Consider the following 15,945-nt stretch of genomic DNA (forward strand, 5'->3'; position numbering starts at 1 on the left):
CTCTTTTTTTTTTTTAAATTTTTAATAATGCAACCTTCAAATTCTTTCAAGTTATTGACCAACAGGGAGATCCCCAGGCTACATTTGTTTTGTTCAGATCAATCCTGGCTTCACCTGAACAAGATCTTTTCTCCCTGGAGTAAAATGCATGAAAAGTTGTGAATACTTGCACTAAACTTGGCATCATTACTCTTTTTAAGTTAAAGAGATGCTGCCTTCCATCTTTTCCCAGTTCTCTTCACTTGTCATCTTTAGCAGTTGCTCACATGTGGGAATGTGTGGATAATGTCAGAGATAAAAGTAGAGTTAACTAATAAAGACTTTTTCAGGAGCTGCCTTTGTGCAGTCACTCAGCCCACCAATCTGCCCATTTTTCTTGATCTCTTTTTGTATTTCAGGATAATGTTGTCTAGGTAAAAAGGGCAGAAGATTGTTGCAGTGAATTTTTATGTAGTTGGAGTAGATGAGATCATCCTTCTTCATCTCTTTGCTGGGTAGTGCTTTTTAAATGCAATCCCCCAGCCTGACTTTTAGCACGCTGGATCCTGCTGTTGAGAATATACAGACAAAACAACTGGAAAATACTAAAAAAGACTCCTGATGATAAAATGCCCAAGAAGCAATAGGTGTTGTGGAAACCAGTGGCCCACACAGTCCATTTTTATCTTTCATCCTGCAGGCTGTGGGGCTCTCTCATCTCAGTGCACTTCAGAGGCAGCTTTAACCACTTGAGTAACCGTGGTGTGTTCATCCCTTCCCGCTGCTCTCAGGCAGGGCCATCCACCACAAGCTGTGGAGCAGGGAATCAATCCCCATGGATTTGGGGAAGGATAATAGTTTTATATTCTACAGCACAAGGCATCTGGTCCTTCTGAAAACACATTCTAACTGCATTACAGATAATGTTGGTCTCTTTCTTCCTCTTTCAAGACAGTGTGTCCTGTGAACTTTACTTGAAAAGGTTTTTCAAAGTGGTCAGTTTTATATTTATTAACTTTTGGGTTCACTCACCTTTTCTGTGGTTTTCTGTTATGAAGAAAACTGGGTATCTTTATTTATTCTTTGCACTGCTCATTACTCCAACTTTGTGTTTTCATTCTAAAGCAGTCTCAGTCTTTGCTGACATGCATAAAACCCCTGAAGTATTGGAAAGCAGAAGTTGCAGCCCCTGCTGCTGGGGAAGTTTTCTGACTTCTAGTATTAATGTAACTTTCATTACCTCAAAGATTTAAATATTTATTTATTGGGAGGAGAAGAAAAAGTCTCACCTTCAGCAGAAGGCTTATCTTGGTGCCTACTTTATCCAACTTTAGCTCTCTGGTTTTCAAATTCCTTATTTTGTGTGTCTGGAAATGACAGAAAATTAAAGCCTATAGTTCTGCGTTTCCCATGAGAACTGACTTCGATCATATCCTGTAAATACAATCTAATTAAACCTTTATATACAGTGTGAAAGCAGAGGGAAACACAGTGCTTTTTTGCTTTTTCCTAATAAGTACAGCTGTCATAGTGAAGGAGAAATTACCTATTCATAAACATCTCGGTTTTATTTAGTCATCCTTAAATTAGATTTTGTGAGATTTAAGTTATTGCGTAAACGTTGCTCCTCAAAATAGCTCTCTATAAGCTATTTTCACTTTGAAGCATCAGATAAGGAGACATGAGTTTTGACAGGTTGAAGGCAATAGAAATCTTTGTGGGAGATAGATATCCCTGAAAATCCACCTCCTCGTTGTCTCATAAAGAGGAGGAAGCGTGAAGGAAGGGAAAAGAGAGAGTAGTTTTTCATTCTGCTGTTAAGCTTAAGGGGACAGATATTATTCTCCTAATGTCTGCTCTGCTGAAATGAAAAACTCACTGACAATAATCACTTCTTTGACCTACCTATCTGCACCAAGAAAAGGGAAGGAGCCTGCCTTTTGTTTTAAATTTTATGCACGTGCACAGCATGTGTCCTCTGTTTTGCAGAAAATAATCTGTTCTTCTCTGAGGCTTGAAATGTTAGACTGGTTTGGTTCTGCCTGTGAAATGTTTGGTGCTGGGTAGATGTGTGAAGCTTTTGCATTTGAAAAGATGTCATGCCAGTAAAATGTCTTAGACTCCTTTTATCTTATTTCTAAATTTCCTTGTGTTCTCCCTTGGTGGCATTCAGTTATCTGTCCAGTCCTTGTTCCTTTTTCACCTGATTGTGTCCTAGAGGTGCTGTAAAGAACCTGGCAGTGCTTGGCAGGGCAGCCTTTGGTTAGTTATTCAGGTATCCAGCTAATTTGTTCCTTAGTTTACCAAGCTGAGGATCAACATTCAAAATTATGGTGCAGTATATATATATGACAGTATATATATATGACAATGTGCACCTTGAACCGAATTTTTATCCAGAGATTTTTGGGTATTCTGTTGTTTTGGTTGGTAGAAAGTGGTAGAAGGTGAGAGACAAAACTGCAAATGCCCAAGGAAGCACTTTCTTACCAATTGGTGTGCACAGAAATTGTTTTCTAAACAAAAGCAAACACAGTAAATTCTCCTATCATGGGTCTCCCTAAGGAAATGCTACATCTGCTGGCAGGACAGCTCAAGTAGCCTGATTTCTGCAGAGCTCTTAATTTCCTGTATCCGTATGAATAAAGTGCCTTGAAAGCAAAAGGCAAAATCCCTCATGTTTTATTGTAGCCCTAAGACAGCAAATACTTAAGCATGTGCAAATTTTAGTGTTAAAGTGAAGCATGTGTGTGCCTCAGTATTTCTGTGTAAGTATCAAAGGGCTCATATATACTTGTAATTTATACCTCACTTAGATCACACAGAGAAGAATTACATCAGAGAAAAGTAAATTCTTCAATAACTGTTCACCAAGTCCTCCAGCTCCATACGAATTACCAGTAAACAGTGTAGTGTTTGTGTCAGCATGTTTGGTCTTAAGAGAAAAAAGGATAAGGACAGCAGGCTAAATGTGCAGGGGAATTTGCTTATAACTCTGCAATTTGAATGTTTTTACCCAAATGTTTAATTATGTCATACATTACATATGAATATAAATGTAGATTTCTTTTTAAAGAAAATTCTTCTTGATTAAAAATAGCTATCTATGAATCTAAGGGAAGCTGATGAAAATGTCTTTTTACTTGCTATTCATAACATCCAAATCAGTTTTCTTCTTCTTCAACATAAGGATTCAGTGACAGATTTAATCTGAAGTGCATTTTCTCAAGCTAAGGGATAAGCAGTAATAAAAACAAGACATGATGTAAATTCATGGAATTTCAGTACAAGGCATGAAAAGAGTTAGGTACTGCTGCAGTCTATGACACAATGAGTTAAATTTTCTTTGAGTTGTTAATATATGTTGCCAAAAGAATGTTTTTTGCTCTAAATAGGTTAGCAGGAAGGTAGTAACTGTAATGCATTCCAAGTTTAAAATGCATTTATTCCATTTAGAGATCGATTTCATCCTTCACTGGAAAGTTTGAAATGTTTGAAGGCATTCAAGATAAAAATGTATCTTTTGACATAGAGTATTTTTAGTAGTATTTAGTACTCTTAAAATCATGAAGACAATAATCATATAAGATGCCAAATAATTGAAGCCCTTGTTTGTTTTGAACACTGAAACAAGGTAGCTGGAGCACTGTGCTGCTGCAGGCGATCTGTAGCTGGGGATTATCTGCATTACCTCATCCGCCTGTCCTTGGTGGCAGAGTGAGTCAGAGCCCTGCATACCATCAGATGTGATGAAACAAGATGCAACCTTTCTTTAAAAAACCCACCCAAACAGTAACATAAATGCAGCTCATCAAGATTTACTGTCCTGGTTTTTTTTTGAGTGCCTTAAAGTTTCTTGCAAACTGTGCATAGATGCATATGGATCCATGGTGTAATGTGCATCAAGGGAATGCAGCTTTCATAAAAGAAGTCTGTCCCTGTTGCCTGTGGGATTTCTTTTATATGTAAAATTTAGCTGAATAACACTGCTCGTGCAGTATCCTTCAGAAAAAGGAAAACAAATCATCCCAACTTCCTTACTTCCTATTGCCCTGCTCCCTTCTGGCACTGGAGACTCCAGAGCTCACTGTGATTTCTTTTGGAGTAGGGCTGCTCCTGCTGCCATGGAGGGCAGTCACAGGATGAGGGGAATAGCAAATGTATCAGCAATAAATGTACTGGGGTTTTGCAAGCTTCTGTGTTAGGGTTTGCATTCACTGGAAACGGAATAGGGGGGTTTCTGCCAGAGCCTGTGTGGGGACAGGGATGTCAGCATCTCCAGGAGACTGCAGACTGTGCCAGGATCTGCTCTGAGGTCCATTAACTGCATAGTACTGAAGTGACCTCAAAGCTTTGGAAGGGCTATGGTCAATGTGGCAGATTTATGATCAGCAGTGGGTTTTGAAGTTTTGGTGTGATATCTGTAAATGATAACGTGATTTCTTTTCTCCTCCAGCCCTGGTCGCTCTCCAGTTTCCTTTGACAGTGAAATAATAATGATGAATCATGTGTACAAAGAAAGGTTTCCAAAGGTAAAGAAATACTTTTTGAATAATGCATTCAATGAACTTGTGTCCAAGCTCAGAATTAGTTTGTAGGGCTGGTTGGAGAAGGAGTCCAGCTTTTCCAGCCCATTTCCAAGCAGTGATTGAGAGTTTGAAGCTGCCTCCTCATCTTCATATCTTAATTCTGCAGTAGAAGAAATAGCTTTGGTATATGTAGAGATTGGGATGGAAAAGGCTGAATTGGTTTTTTTTTTTTGTTTGTATTTAATATTTGCAAAATTTTGATGTTGTCTATTGACATGAGAAATTCTCACAAGAGTGAGAAGAAGAGCCATGCCTTGGCTTTTTAAAAAGCTGGATAATGAAACCTGTGGAAGCAAGTTAAAAATCAAAATCTCATTGAAATGAGTGTAAAAGATTGTGTATCCCACAGCTGTCGATATGGCCATTCCTTCCTGTTCCACCACCAGCAAAAATAGATGTTTCTCTGGAGACAGGATATCAGGGCTTATAGTGATAGAAACGCTGCGTCTTTCTTGCTTGGGGCAACGATTTTCAGCTTCCACAGTCTTGTCTGAAAGTTCTGAAAACTGCCTCACATCTTACATCCTTACTTTGGAGACCCAGGGAGGAATACAGCCTCAGGACCAAGATATTTTATGGTCATTTACATTTTCAGAAAGCGTGTTTAGATTAATTTTTGCTGTTTGCTCATGTGAATATAACTTTTGCCTCTGATGTGCTATCTTGACTCTCAGAAAAGGCTACTGTATTTTGGAATATTTTTTAAGCCTCGTGCCATTTGATATTGCAAATGTTTCTTTAGCACTCTACTTGTTTATGCTTTAAGGTCTGCCTTAGTAAAATTCAGGAGTAATTTCTCTTTATTCTGCACTTTTAGGCCACGGCACAGATGGAAGAACGGCTGGCCGAGTTTATTGCCTCCAATGCTCCCGAGAACGTGCTGCAATTAGCAGATGGGGTCCTAAGTTTCATTCATCATCAAGTTATTGAACTGGCCAGAGATTGCCTAGATAAATCACGTGAAGGTCTTATTACTTCTCGGTACTTTTATGAGCTGCAGGAAAACTTAGAGAAACTTCTCCAGGATGTAAGTGCCCTCTGGAAAGTAGAATATGTTATTTTGATTGAAACTTTAACCAATAAGCCAGAGCTTTGATTTTGGGAGAGACAGTATGGATTCCAGGGGAGGGGCAGCAGGTGGGGGGTGTTAGGAGATCTGAGATGTTCCAGTCTCCTGGAAAAGGATCTACTGTGGGTGGATTTGAGTAAATCACTTCACCTGTGAACTTTGTTAGTACAGAAATTAAATGTGAATATAAGTAAGTCAAAGGCAGTCTTTACCATTTAAGAAAATTGAGTTTATTCAGCTGAACAAAATTACTGAAATATTTTCTCATAAACTTCAGGACTCTGAATGACTTATTAATTGCAATAGAGCCTTGAAGGAGTGAAAACACCATAGCTATTAGTGTTGCTGTAAATTTTTCACAAAAGATTTTCTTGAGCTGAACGTAATCCAGTTGTGGGCTTTTAGTACTTGGATGTGTTTTGTGGCATTCAAAGCATATGAAAATACACAAGGGGGCGTAATTTTAATGCAGTCTCAGTATGCTTCAGCTACTCATTAAAAATTGCTCTTTCCCTTCAACATGAAAACAATATTAAATTTCAAACATCTCTTAGAATTTATGCCATAACTGTTGTGAAGAGTCTGTGCTATTGCCAATTGCTGAGTCCAGACCTCTGTTTAGGAATATCTTCCTAATCCTCTTCTTTAATGATATAGCAAGCTGAAAAAACTGATTTTATAAATATTGCATTCTCAGATATCAAATATCACAGAGACACCTCGAAACAGAACATCTAAAATACTTGGTTTTCTGTTATGATTTTAATTTTATTTTATCTTTATTGCAAAGTTTGCCAAGTCACTGGCATGACTTGCACTAGATTGCGTCCCTTTGCCACTCTTTTCAGACATTAGAAAAAGGAAAATGAGTAAAAATACTATATTAATATACATTTGTTGTATTAAAAAGCTTTGTGAAAGCTGCAGGAACTTCCCTTGTATCAGCTAAATTTTTTGGCTGCCCCATTTATGTAAGTGTGGCTGTAATTTTTCTGGTATTTGTTATGCTTGAGAGAAAAATGAGTAATGTTTGGATCTGTGGTGTTCTTCTTGGATGGGGAATATAATTTTGACAGACCAAGAGAGGTAGGGAATATCTTTTGAGGGTCTATATGATTGTCTGCCTATTGGATATAACCACTTGTGAATCCCCCTTCTATCTCCAGAGTCTGGAAGCAGAGTATTTGCACATGTCAGCTGTGAAATAAGGGATCAGGTCTCTTTGGGTGATGGTTTGGAAGCTGGGAAGGTTTCATTAAAAGTGACTTTGTATGCTCAGCAAAATCCCTTATGTTTCAGGGGCACAGGGGGACTACGCTGTGTTTTACTGCTTCTGGTAGCAGATCCTTGGAGCCTGAAATTCTCCCTGTCCCTGACTTTCCTCCCGTGTGTGGACAGTGATTTCTTACACCATAAGGAACTGAGAGAGCCATAAATTAGGGCTGGCCACTTCCAGTCTGCATTTTCAGTCCTGTCTTCTGGCCTGAAGAGGTTAATCAGGGTCTCAGAGAAGGTGTGGGACAGATAAATCAGCTTTTCCTTTTCTCCCCTTTCCCTCAGAACAAATCCTCAAAATACACTTAAATGTCCCTTCTCCCTTGATCCTACAGGCATTATCCTGCTGCTCTGAAATACTGGGAAAGGTGCCATTGGACTGTGATTAGAGGAGATGCAATGGTCGTCCCTGAGCTTGCTCAGGAATTGACCTTTGGGGCTTTCCTTGCCCTCTTCCTCCTTAACATCTGCAGAGTGAGGGCGAGAGAGGGGTCAGCTCTTGAGTGTGATTGATTTACTCTGGGAAGTCAGGTGGGCTAGAGGTGATTAAAGCAAAGTTTAGAGAGGCAGAACAGGCTGGGAAGGAAGGGAACAAAGACATTAAAGACATTGGAGGAACACCAAAGGCTCCATTCCACTTCTTTCTCCTTTGTTTTTTTTTTTTCCTGTCCTATGGATTTTTCTGTTCCTTAGCTTATCATCTTTTAGATTTTAATATTTAAGAGCTACTTGTTTCCTCTGCTTGCCTAGTCTGTGCTTTGCACTTCAGACTGCATTCTGCAAGGAAATAATTGGAACATTTTAGTAAAAATATATAGAAATTGGTGATATTATTTCCTTTGGAGGACTCACCTGAAGCACAGGACATTTTGGAATCAAGTTTAAATTATTCCAAATTTGATGGCAGTATCTTAACCTTTGTTTAGGTTGTAAAGTATCATAAATAATAGGTACATAAATAGTACCAATTAGAAGGTAATTCAAAGAGCTGTTCAGCTTGGGAGTTGTATGGTCTGTGTAGGAGGCTATGGAGTTTTATGGCATATTTTTATAACATACTGAAAGATTGGAAAGATGCTTTATTGGTGAATAATGAGGCCAGCAAGTGGCAGAAATATCCACAGATTTTCTTACAATTTTACTGTGAAAGAATGGATTCTCTCTCTTAAAAATTCTTTTTAAGGTATTGATTCTAATACCTGTTAACAAAGTAAACTTGCACAGCATTTCAAACTATAAAATGGAAACTTGATTTAATATATTGTAGTTTGAGTAAAAATGTACAACAGACTGTTTGGGTATGCAAATAATGAGCTGTTTAAATGCACCAAACCAGAAAGCTTTTGCAAGACTTTTAGATCCTGGCTTTTGTAATAACAGGCCAACAGATCTCATTAGCTATGGCAAATGAGATCTTTTCCCTTGTTTGGAGCATGAAATACTTTCTTTTAGCCAGAAGAACTTATCACATCATTGAAATAATCATGAGGTAAAAATGAATTTAAGAGATTTTCTTCATTTTGGAAAACATGAACTTGAATGCTACACTTCACATCAAAGTAGAAATACAAAAAAAAGAAGATAAAGCACTGCTATAAAAAAGAACATGTGACGTTCAGTTCTTTACCTGTTACCATGGGTTAGAATCTCAGGTTACTGAGGAACAAAAGGTTATAGGCAGTTATTCCTTGGCTGAATCAATAGGGTAGAAGTAGCCAAGGTGTAGCCAGTTGGGCAGGAAGGTGAAGGATTACAGGTGTTTCTGTGCTTGGAACAAAAGGAGCAGGGGAGGATATGAGCATTCTACAGCAGTGACTGATGCTGCATATTGGCAAATGGATATTCTGGCTGGGGTTGCTTTCTTAGTAGGAGCCTGAGTGTGAATTTATCAGTCCTTGGCTTTGCAGGTCTATTGTTTTGGTTTCCATCAGTATTTTAGCTCAATTACAGCGTTGTGACTTGCATATCCCAGTTATTGGTCCTGCTGAAGCCCAGGGGAGGACAGTGATTTTAATTTCATGCCCCAGCAGCCACAGTTAGTGACGGATGGGTCTTTCAGAGGAGGGAGTCAGTTTGTAAATTACCCATCGCTGCCTCCTGTGCACGTGTCACCAGCAGCGTGTGCAGGAATGGCAGCAGCCCCTGCCCAGAGCCCTCCTGGGGACCGCAGGCAGCCCTGAGATGCCACCAGCAGCCGGTGTGTGGTGCTGGGGCCATACTGCTGAGGTGGCACAGCTGGCACCTGGCTCAGGGGAGCAGCAGGTGGTGCTTGGCTGGACACACCTCCTGCTCCGGGCTCTGTCCGTGGCACACTGGGGACGAGGAGTCCGTAGGGATGTCCGGGCTGTGCTGCGGGAGCAGCAGAGAAGAGGAGGCAGTTTCACTGCGGGTCTTGGAAGAGCAGCGCTGTGCAGAGATGATGGCTGAGTGGCTGTTACAAGTTGTGTTTTGGTTTTTGTAAATGCTTTTTTTCTTTCTCCTTTTGCTTTTCTGTATCATTTGGCAGTCATGGTCTAGCTTTTCATTTTCAAAACAGACACCTGATTAAACTAGCTGCATTTTTAAATTGTTTTGCCTGGATTGTCAGAGATGAGAAAAGGAGAAAACAAAAGGACTTGATTTTAAAGACTAAGTTCTCTTTAACAGTACAAATGGGTGCAAAATGATGAATTATATCTATTATATTATATTTTTGCATACTATAACCTATGTGGGGGGGAGAAAAGAACTTTCCAATTGCATGGCTCAAGTTTAAAATATTACAAAGTTGTTGATGTTTTATCTATTAATTTCAGTGCAGCTGACCTCTGGTGATCTGGAATGGCTTTTAAAATATGAAAGCATTAATTTCTTTCTAAAATTTATATTGTAACTTGTAAGTTTGCATAATGCATTAGAGAACACAAGGTGACTTTATCATTTTTGTTGTGATTATTTTCTATTTTATAATTTAAAAAATCTTTTAATTAGGAAAAGAAATCACAACTTATTTCAATATTTCTAAAATAATCTTTTTAAGGCTCCATAGCCAGGAAGGACCTCTGTTGTTGTTTTTAGATAAGGAATTAGCAGGTACATCAATCTCTTCAAGGTTAAAATTCTAGCCAGTGCTTACCAGTGCAGAAGGACACAATCAACATTTCTATTCTGACTGGTGTCGAAATGAAAAATAATGAACCTCTTAATATTTTTTCTTTGGCAGCAAAGTATCAGAGATATGTTATATAAGGTGCTGCTTTTGTATTTCTAGTTCTGAGTTTCTGCTCCCTGTGTTTGTATTGCTCTTTTAGGTGGTCACCTGTGTGATTTGACGTCTCAGACATATAAAGACATATAAATATGTCTTCTTCTTAGGTGATTCAAATGGACAACATTAAATGGACCTTTTAGTTGATTGCTGCTTGCACTGTTGTTGATAAAATATCACTCCTATAAGTAACTGGATCATTGCCAGCAAAAGCTCATTTATTAAGTTCTGGACTCTATATTTGTGGCTGTGTTAAAGCACAATTTTTAGACCTTGGGGAAAAATAGCTGTACTTTGTTTAAGAGTTTTTGCATTGCCATTTTTTTTATCACTCTGCAATGAAATACTCATATATTTCTGCTCCAGAACTCATCATGCAGCCATTGTGTGCTTCATCAAGAGAAGGGTAATTTCTGAGGGTTTTTTTGTGTTGCCTTTTTTTTTTTTAAATTAGTATTGTTTTGGTGCGTTTGGTTGTAAAAAGACATCCCATCGCACAAATACACACATACGTCTTGAAACTAAGACTTCAGTTTATTCTGAAATCTGGTGAAGTAACAGACAGGACTAAGTCCTCTGAATTAAGTTTTATATGCTCTTTTCTTTGCTTATCTGCTTGGACTTACATAACATATATTGCAATTTTGGAGTTATTCAACAGGATTGATAAAACTGAAAAGGGAGAAACTGAGATTGAGTTTTTCTTGATGATGAAGAGAAATTCTAGTTCAAATTCTAGCTGAAAGTAAAGCTCAGAAATGTGTCTGTTAGTGATTACCTAGATGTCAGTGTTGTGTGGAAGGTAAAATTGAAAAAATCAATATTCCTCTGCTCATTTTAAAAAATAAACTGAGCCCACATTGTATCTATTATAATTGATAGGTGATATAATGCAAATAGAGCCTTTGAAATATCTCTTGCATGATAATGTGAGTCAGATGTGATGGAAGAGCCACGGCAGCCCTGAGCTCAGCCTGCCCTGACCCAGCCGTGCTTTTGCTGCTGGGTTGGTCACTGAGCTGGTGATTGCCTTCAGCATGTGAGACAGAGAAATTCAGAGTTCAGTGCTGGGCCCTGACGTGCTGTGTGCTCCCCACAGGCCCACGAGCGATCCGAGAGCTCCGAGGTTGCCTTCGTCACGCAGCTGGTGAAGAAGCTGATGATCATCATCGCCCGGCCAGCGCGGCTGCTCGAGTGCCTGGTGAGTGTGGGCCTGGCAGGCTCTGACAGTGCTGGGCACTTTAGGAGATGAGGGACACAAAGCCTGCAAAAGAGACCTTTGCATGCTCATTAAACACTGATGAAAAATAAATGGATATTGAAAAAGAAAAAGAAGTGTTAAGTGGCTTCTGCATTAATATAGAAGTAGTTCTGCAATGGACTGTCAGCTGTATCAGCAGCTAAATTGTGTTTTAGTGTAAAGTTTATGGCTGAGGGGCCAGATGTAGCTGTCAACATCATTCCATGCTACTTGATGCCACTGGATGTTCCTCATGTTATTAGTAGCTGCTGAAAGGAACCTGTAAATGTCTGTATGGGGTGTGCCCAGTGTCCAGGGTGCTGTGCTAAGGCAGAGCTGTCACTAAATAAGAAGTTTCATGACATAAATGGTGTTTGGGCTCTGGGACTCAAACCCTTCCTGTAGACCCAGCAATTGGTGAAACCTGGTGTCAGGTTTTCCAGCTGTGTACACACAGTGGGATACCCCCGTGTGGGAGCCAAGGAGATTTGGAAGCCTGGGTTTGAAATCCAGTTTGGTGCTTTGGAATACAAACAAAAGCAAGTTTCACTCCTTTCTAACAGGAAATATGTCTATTTTTTAATTTGGCTAATAATTATGCATTTTTTTTAGTTTAGTGCTAGAAAATTCCAAAATAGGCCTCTGTCCCAAAGGTCTGCAACTACAAAAATATTTCCTTGTTGTGGTGGAGAAGCATCTTGAAAACCTGTATTCTCATTGTCATGCCATAGCAACAGGGTTAATATAAACATTCAGTATATATAGAAAGAGGTCTACAGAATTGGAACAGCTCAATTCAGTGACTGTATTTCAAAAGGATGTTGAAAAATTAATGAGAATGTAGGGAAGTCACCAAAAGTTGTGGGGTGTCACAAATCTACAATGGAAATTAAGGTAATGACCTGTGCTCCTGGTGTGTCAGAGCACACTCATGCTGGTTCTTTCTGGACATAAAAGTGAGAGAGATGCTACAGCTGTTTGAGACATCAGAGAAGCTGGATGGATTAGGGATCTGTGGCTGGCTAAAAAACCACAGTTAACATGTGGGTTATATCGTGGTCAGTGTGTCCATGGGTGAATTTTATCCCTGGAGTCACTGAAAGATGAATGGCTTTTGTGAGGCTTTCTTTGACAAAGTATACAAGAGTGGTCCAGTCTTTGATACCAGTTTTTGGAAACACCTGCAGAAGTTCTGAGAACCAGTTGACTTTGGAGGGTTCCTTATTCCTCCTCCACAGCTGCCAGGTGGATCACTTTGCTGGGAATCCTGCAGTGCAAGGAAGGCCACTCTCAGTGAGGAAATTGGCTGCACAACCCAGCAGGACAGATACCTTCACTTACTGATTCCAGGAATCTCTGCCAGACTGCACTGAAAATCCTGGCCACAACTCCATTCAAACTGGGAATTCCTTGGTTTTCAAACCATATTTGTAATTTAGATGAGTTTTTATAACTCCCATCTATCTTCTTCCAGCACTTCTTCAAAATTTATTTTGGCAGTGAAGGCAATGGAGAAAGGAGATAAATTTAAACTCACTGTGTTTGTATTTGCTGCATTCACCATTGTCATTTTTGCTTGTGTACACTCATCATCTAGGAAAACTTGGGACCTCAGGAAGCCTTGGGAACCCATGTCTGTACCTGCTGAGTTCCAAACTCAAGGCAGCTCTTAGTTGCAAATCAAGAGGTCTCCAGGTCCTTCTATGTCTTCTCCACCTGATGTTCTGCAAAATGAGTGGGAGCAGGTGGAAGCAGCAAAGTCATTGAGATTTGAGTAATGAATTCCCAAGTATGTAGTGACAACCTTGACAATCAAGTGGCCAGACTCCAAAGTATAGCAATAGTATCTGGTTCTGTGGGTTAGTCTTACCTGTTTTTTTCAACCTGCATTGCCTTTCTAGCAATTTTTTCCCCAAATATTTATTTTAATCTGGTGACATGAAAAACTAAATACTAATGTTCCTTTTGTCTCATAAAACAAGAAATATAGTAATGGATAGTCAACTGTCTAAGTAGCTTTTGAGAACTAATTTTCATTTTTATTTTTAACATACTTTTTTTGTAATTCAATCTTTGGCTTCAATTATATGTGAATTTATACAAAGTTTTTCTACTATTTAGTATTAAGGTTAACTTTAGTAACGCAGCTCATTCTTCTTTTTTCCTTGTAAATGAAGTAAATGTCCATATAGACAGTTCTTGTGATGATTGTGATTGTTTTAATGCTGTCAAAAACGCTTAAGTATTCCAAAGTTCAGCTATTTGCTTTCTGTTTTTGCAACACCTGTTGGACTATGAAATGTTTATTGGCAGACAATCTCTGAGACTTCGAGAATATGATAGTGTGGTTTGTGCATCTCTGAAACCATCTTTGGGGAAAAGTATCTAATTTTTTTGTTGTTGTTTATTTTTCCATAGCACCCACCTCCCCTTAGTAGGGTTCATTCACCTGTATTCAAATGATTAAACCTACCATAAAGAAGTCAGAACTGGAATTTATATAGTTCCCTAATGTTTTGTATGTTTGGGTTTTTTGTCACCAAGTTGATTTTCCCCTCTCTTTTACTCACCAATGAGTGACCTGCAGTTATACCTGGAGAAGTCCTTCCTTGGCTCCACCATCCCTCTCCCTGCATTCTGGTGACCATCTCTCTCTGTGTCCTCTCTGGTCTGGCTCCTGCTCTCTGCTACTTCTGGGACTGTTGATTAATCCTTTTCCAGAGGAGTTGGGAAGGAACTTTGTTTCTCACATTGTTGCTGTCTTTGATGACAGCATCTGTCCAAGCAGCATTGCTTGGAGCAGTCATGGAAAAGTGCATCTGTTCTCTGTTCAGGTCTCTTCACATCATTACAAGCTCTAATTTCCTTTTCTTGTTTGCAGTTCAGTGCTCTTTTTCTCTCATGTTGCTGACCACACAGCAGTTCTTTACTGATGCCCTCACTGTTATCTGTGCATGCTCAGCTGTTTGCTCAAACTCTTCCCCTTTCACCCTCCCAATTCACTGGAGAATTTTTGAAGAGTGTTGGTGAAGCTGCTCATTGCTGGTGAATGATGAGGTTTGTAGTGGGGAGAGCTAAAGTTGACTGGTGAACTTGTTCCTAAGCAGAGTGCTCCTGCTGCCCAAAGCTTGTTTTTTTTTGTTTCCTGCTGTATCTCTTAGTCCAGTGCAAGAGATCACACCTTCTATAACCTTTTCTGGCCTGAGAGATCACATGCATCATGACTGAGTTGCTAAAGTGATCCTGTACTGTAGAGTACAAGAAACAGGGCAGCAGTACTTCTTATAAAGAAAGTTGTTTTATTGATAATTTTATTAGCAATTGCTGAGGTTAGGACAGTGGCAGGATTGAATGGGCATATGGCTTGATCAGAAGTGACAACTGACAGCAGCAAAGGCTTAACTTGGGTTAACTCACCTGTCAGATGGAGGTGCAGAAGGTGGTGCCTCAGTTCTCATCATAGACCTTACCCTGGCACATCTCAATGTGACAAAGCTGGGAATTGTGTCCACACTTAACACTTATGTTAACCTTTTGAAAGTTTGGGTTTGGTTTGTAGAAAGTCCCTATAGTCCTTGTTCTGTTTTGATTTGCAGATCTAAACCTGTGGACACCCCGTGGGATGTAACTTTGTGTTGGTTTTGCAGAGCAGAGTGGGAAGCATTGCCTTGCTTGTTGTAACTGGAAATGTTCTGCATCATGCTGAGCCCAGAATTACCTTTGGATGTTTCTGAGGATTCCCCTCTAAAGGGGAGAAACCTTTCATAACTGTAAAGCTGTATCATTTACCTCTCTCTGTGTCTCTCACTGCTTTGCTGTAGGAGTTTGATCCTGAGGAGTTCTACCATCTGTTGGAAGCTGCAGAAGGCCATGCCAAGGAAGGGCAAGGAATTAAATGCGACATTCCTCGTTACATTATCAGCCAGCTGGGGCTCACCAGGGATCCCCTGGAGGGTGAGAACTCTTCCTATGTACTTTCCAAACTGTTGAAAGGATAGTCAAATCTCCTGGTCACTACATAGCTGAAGGATGCTTTTGTTTTATTGATTGAATTTCTAGGCCATTTTTCCTTATTTTTCTGTTTGCTGTCAAATTCTAGACTGTCCTTTTCAGCCCCATGTCTCAAAGGAATGTTGCTGGGGTAAGGATGGCACATCAATAGTGACAGTTCTTTACTTATGATGTTAATAATGTGTCCCTGTGTTGTAGCTGAAACAATGTTAGAAAATAGCTTTAGGATTTAACTGTTTTCTCTGTGCTATTGGACAGTAAAAGTAAATTTACCTGTTATTTTTCTGATCTGCCTGGCCTGCTAGTGGCCTGGTTGGAAAGTATTTTGCCATCCCACTTGATTGTCCTCTCTGGGAAAAGTGTATTTTTTGTGGTTTTCCATGAGATTACCACAATGAGTATGAATTTTTAGCTGGAGGTGAGATTGAAGTTTTACATCTTGTGTAGCAGCCAAGCCAAAGAGAGCAATGTAAGGACAGAAAAAGCTTTTCTGCAAGGTGCCAGAATTGCATATGGTAAACTTAATATAGACATA

General features: G+C 39.5%; 1 protein-coding gene across 4 annotated transcripts in view; it reads left to right on the forward strand.

Moving 5' to 3' along the window:
• MAST2 (microtubule associated serine/threonine kinase 2) overlaps positions 1-15,945 on the forward strand; it is a 186,573-nt gene that overhangs the window by 140,771 nt on the left and 29,857 nt on the right. For all 4 annotated transcript variants that reach the window (XM_064720422.1, XM_064720419.1, XM_064720420.1 and 1 more), the window contains 4 exons: positions 4,436-4,511; positions 5,386-5,595; positions 11,259-11,360; positions 15,221-15,353. In XM_064720422.1, the coding sequence (XP_064576492.1) occupies positions 4,436-4,511; positions 5,386-5,595; positions 11,259-11,360; positions 15,221-15,353 (521 nt within the window). The remainder of the gene's footprint in view (positions 1-4,435; positions 4,512-5,385; positions 5,596-11,258; positions 11,361-15,220; positions 15,354-15,945) is intronic.

The sequence above is a fragment of the Zonotrichia leucophrys genome, chromosome 8 (assembly GCF_028769735.1).
Source record: "Zonotrichia leucophrys gambelii isolate GWCS_2022_RI chromosome 8, RI_Zleu_2.0, whole genome shotgun sequence".
NCBI classification, from domain to species: Eukaryota; Metazoa; Chordata; class Aves; order Passeriformes; family Passerellidae; genus Zonotrichia; species Zonotrichia leucophrys.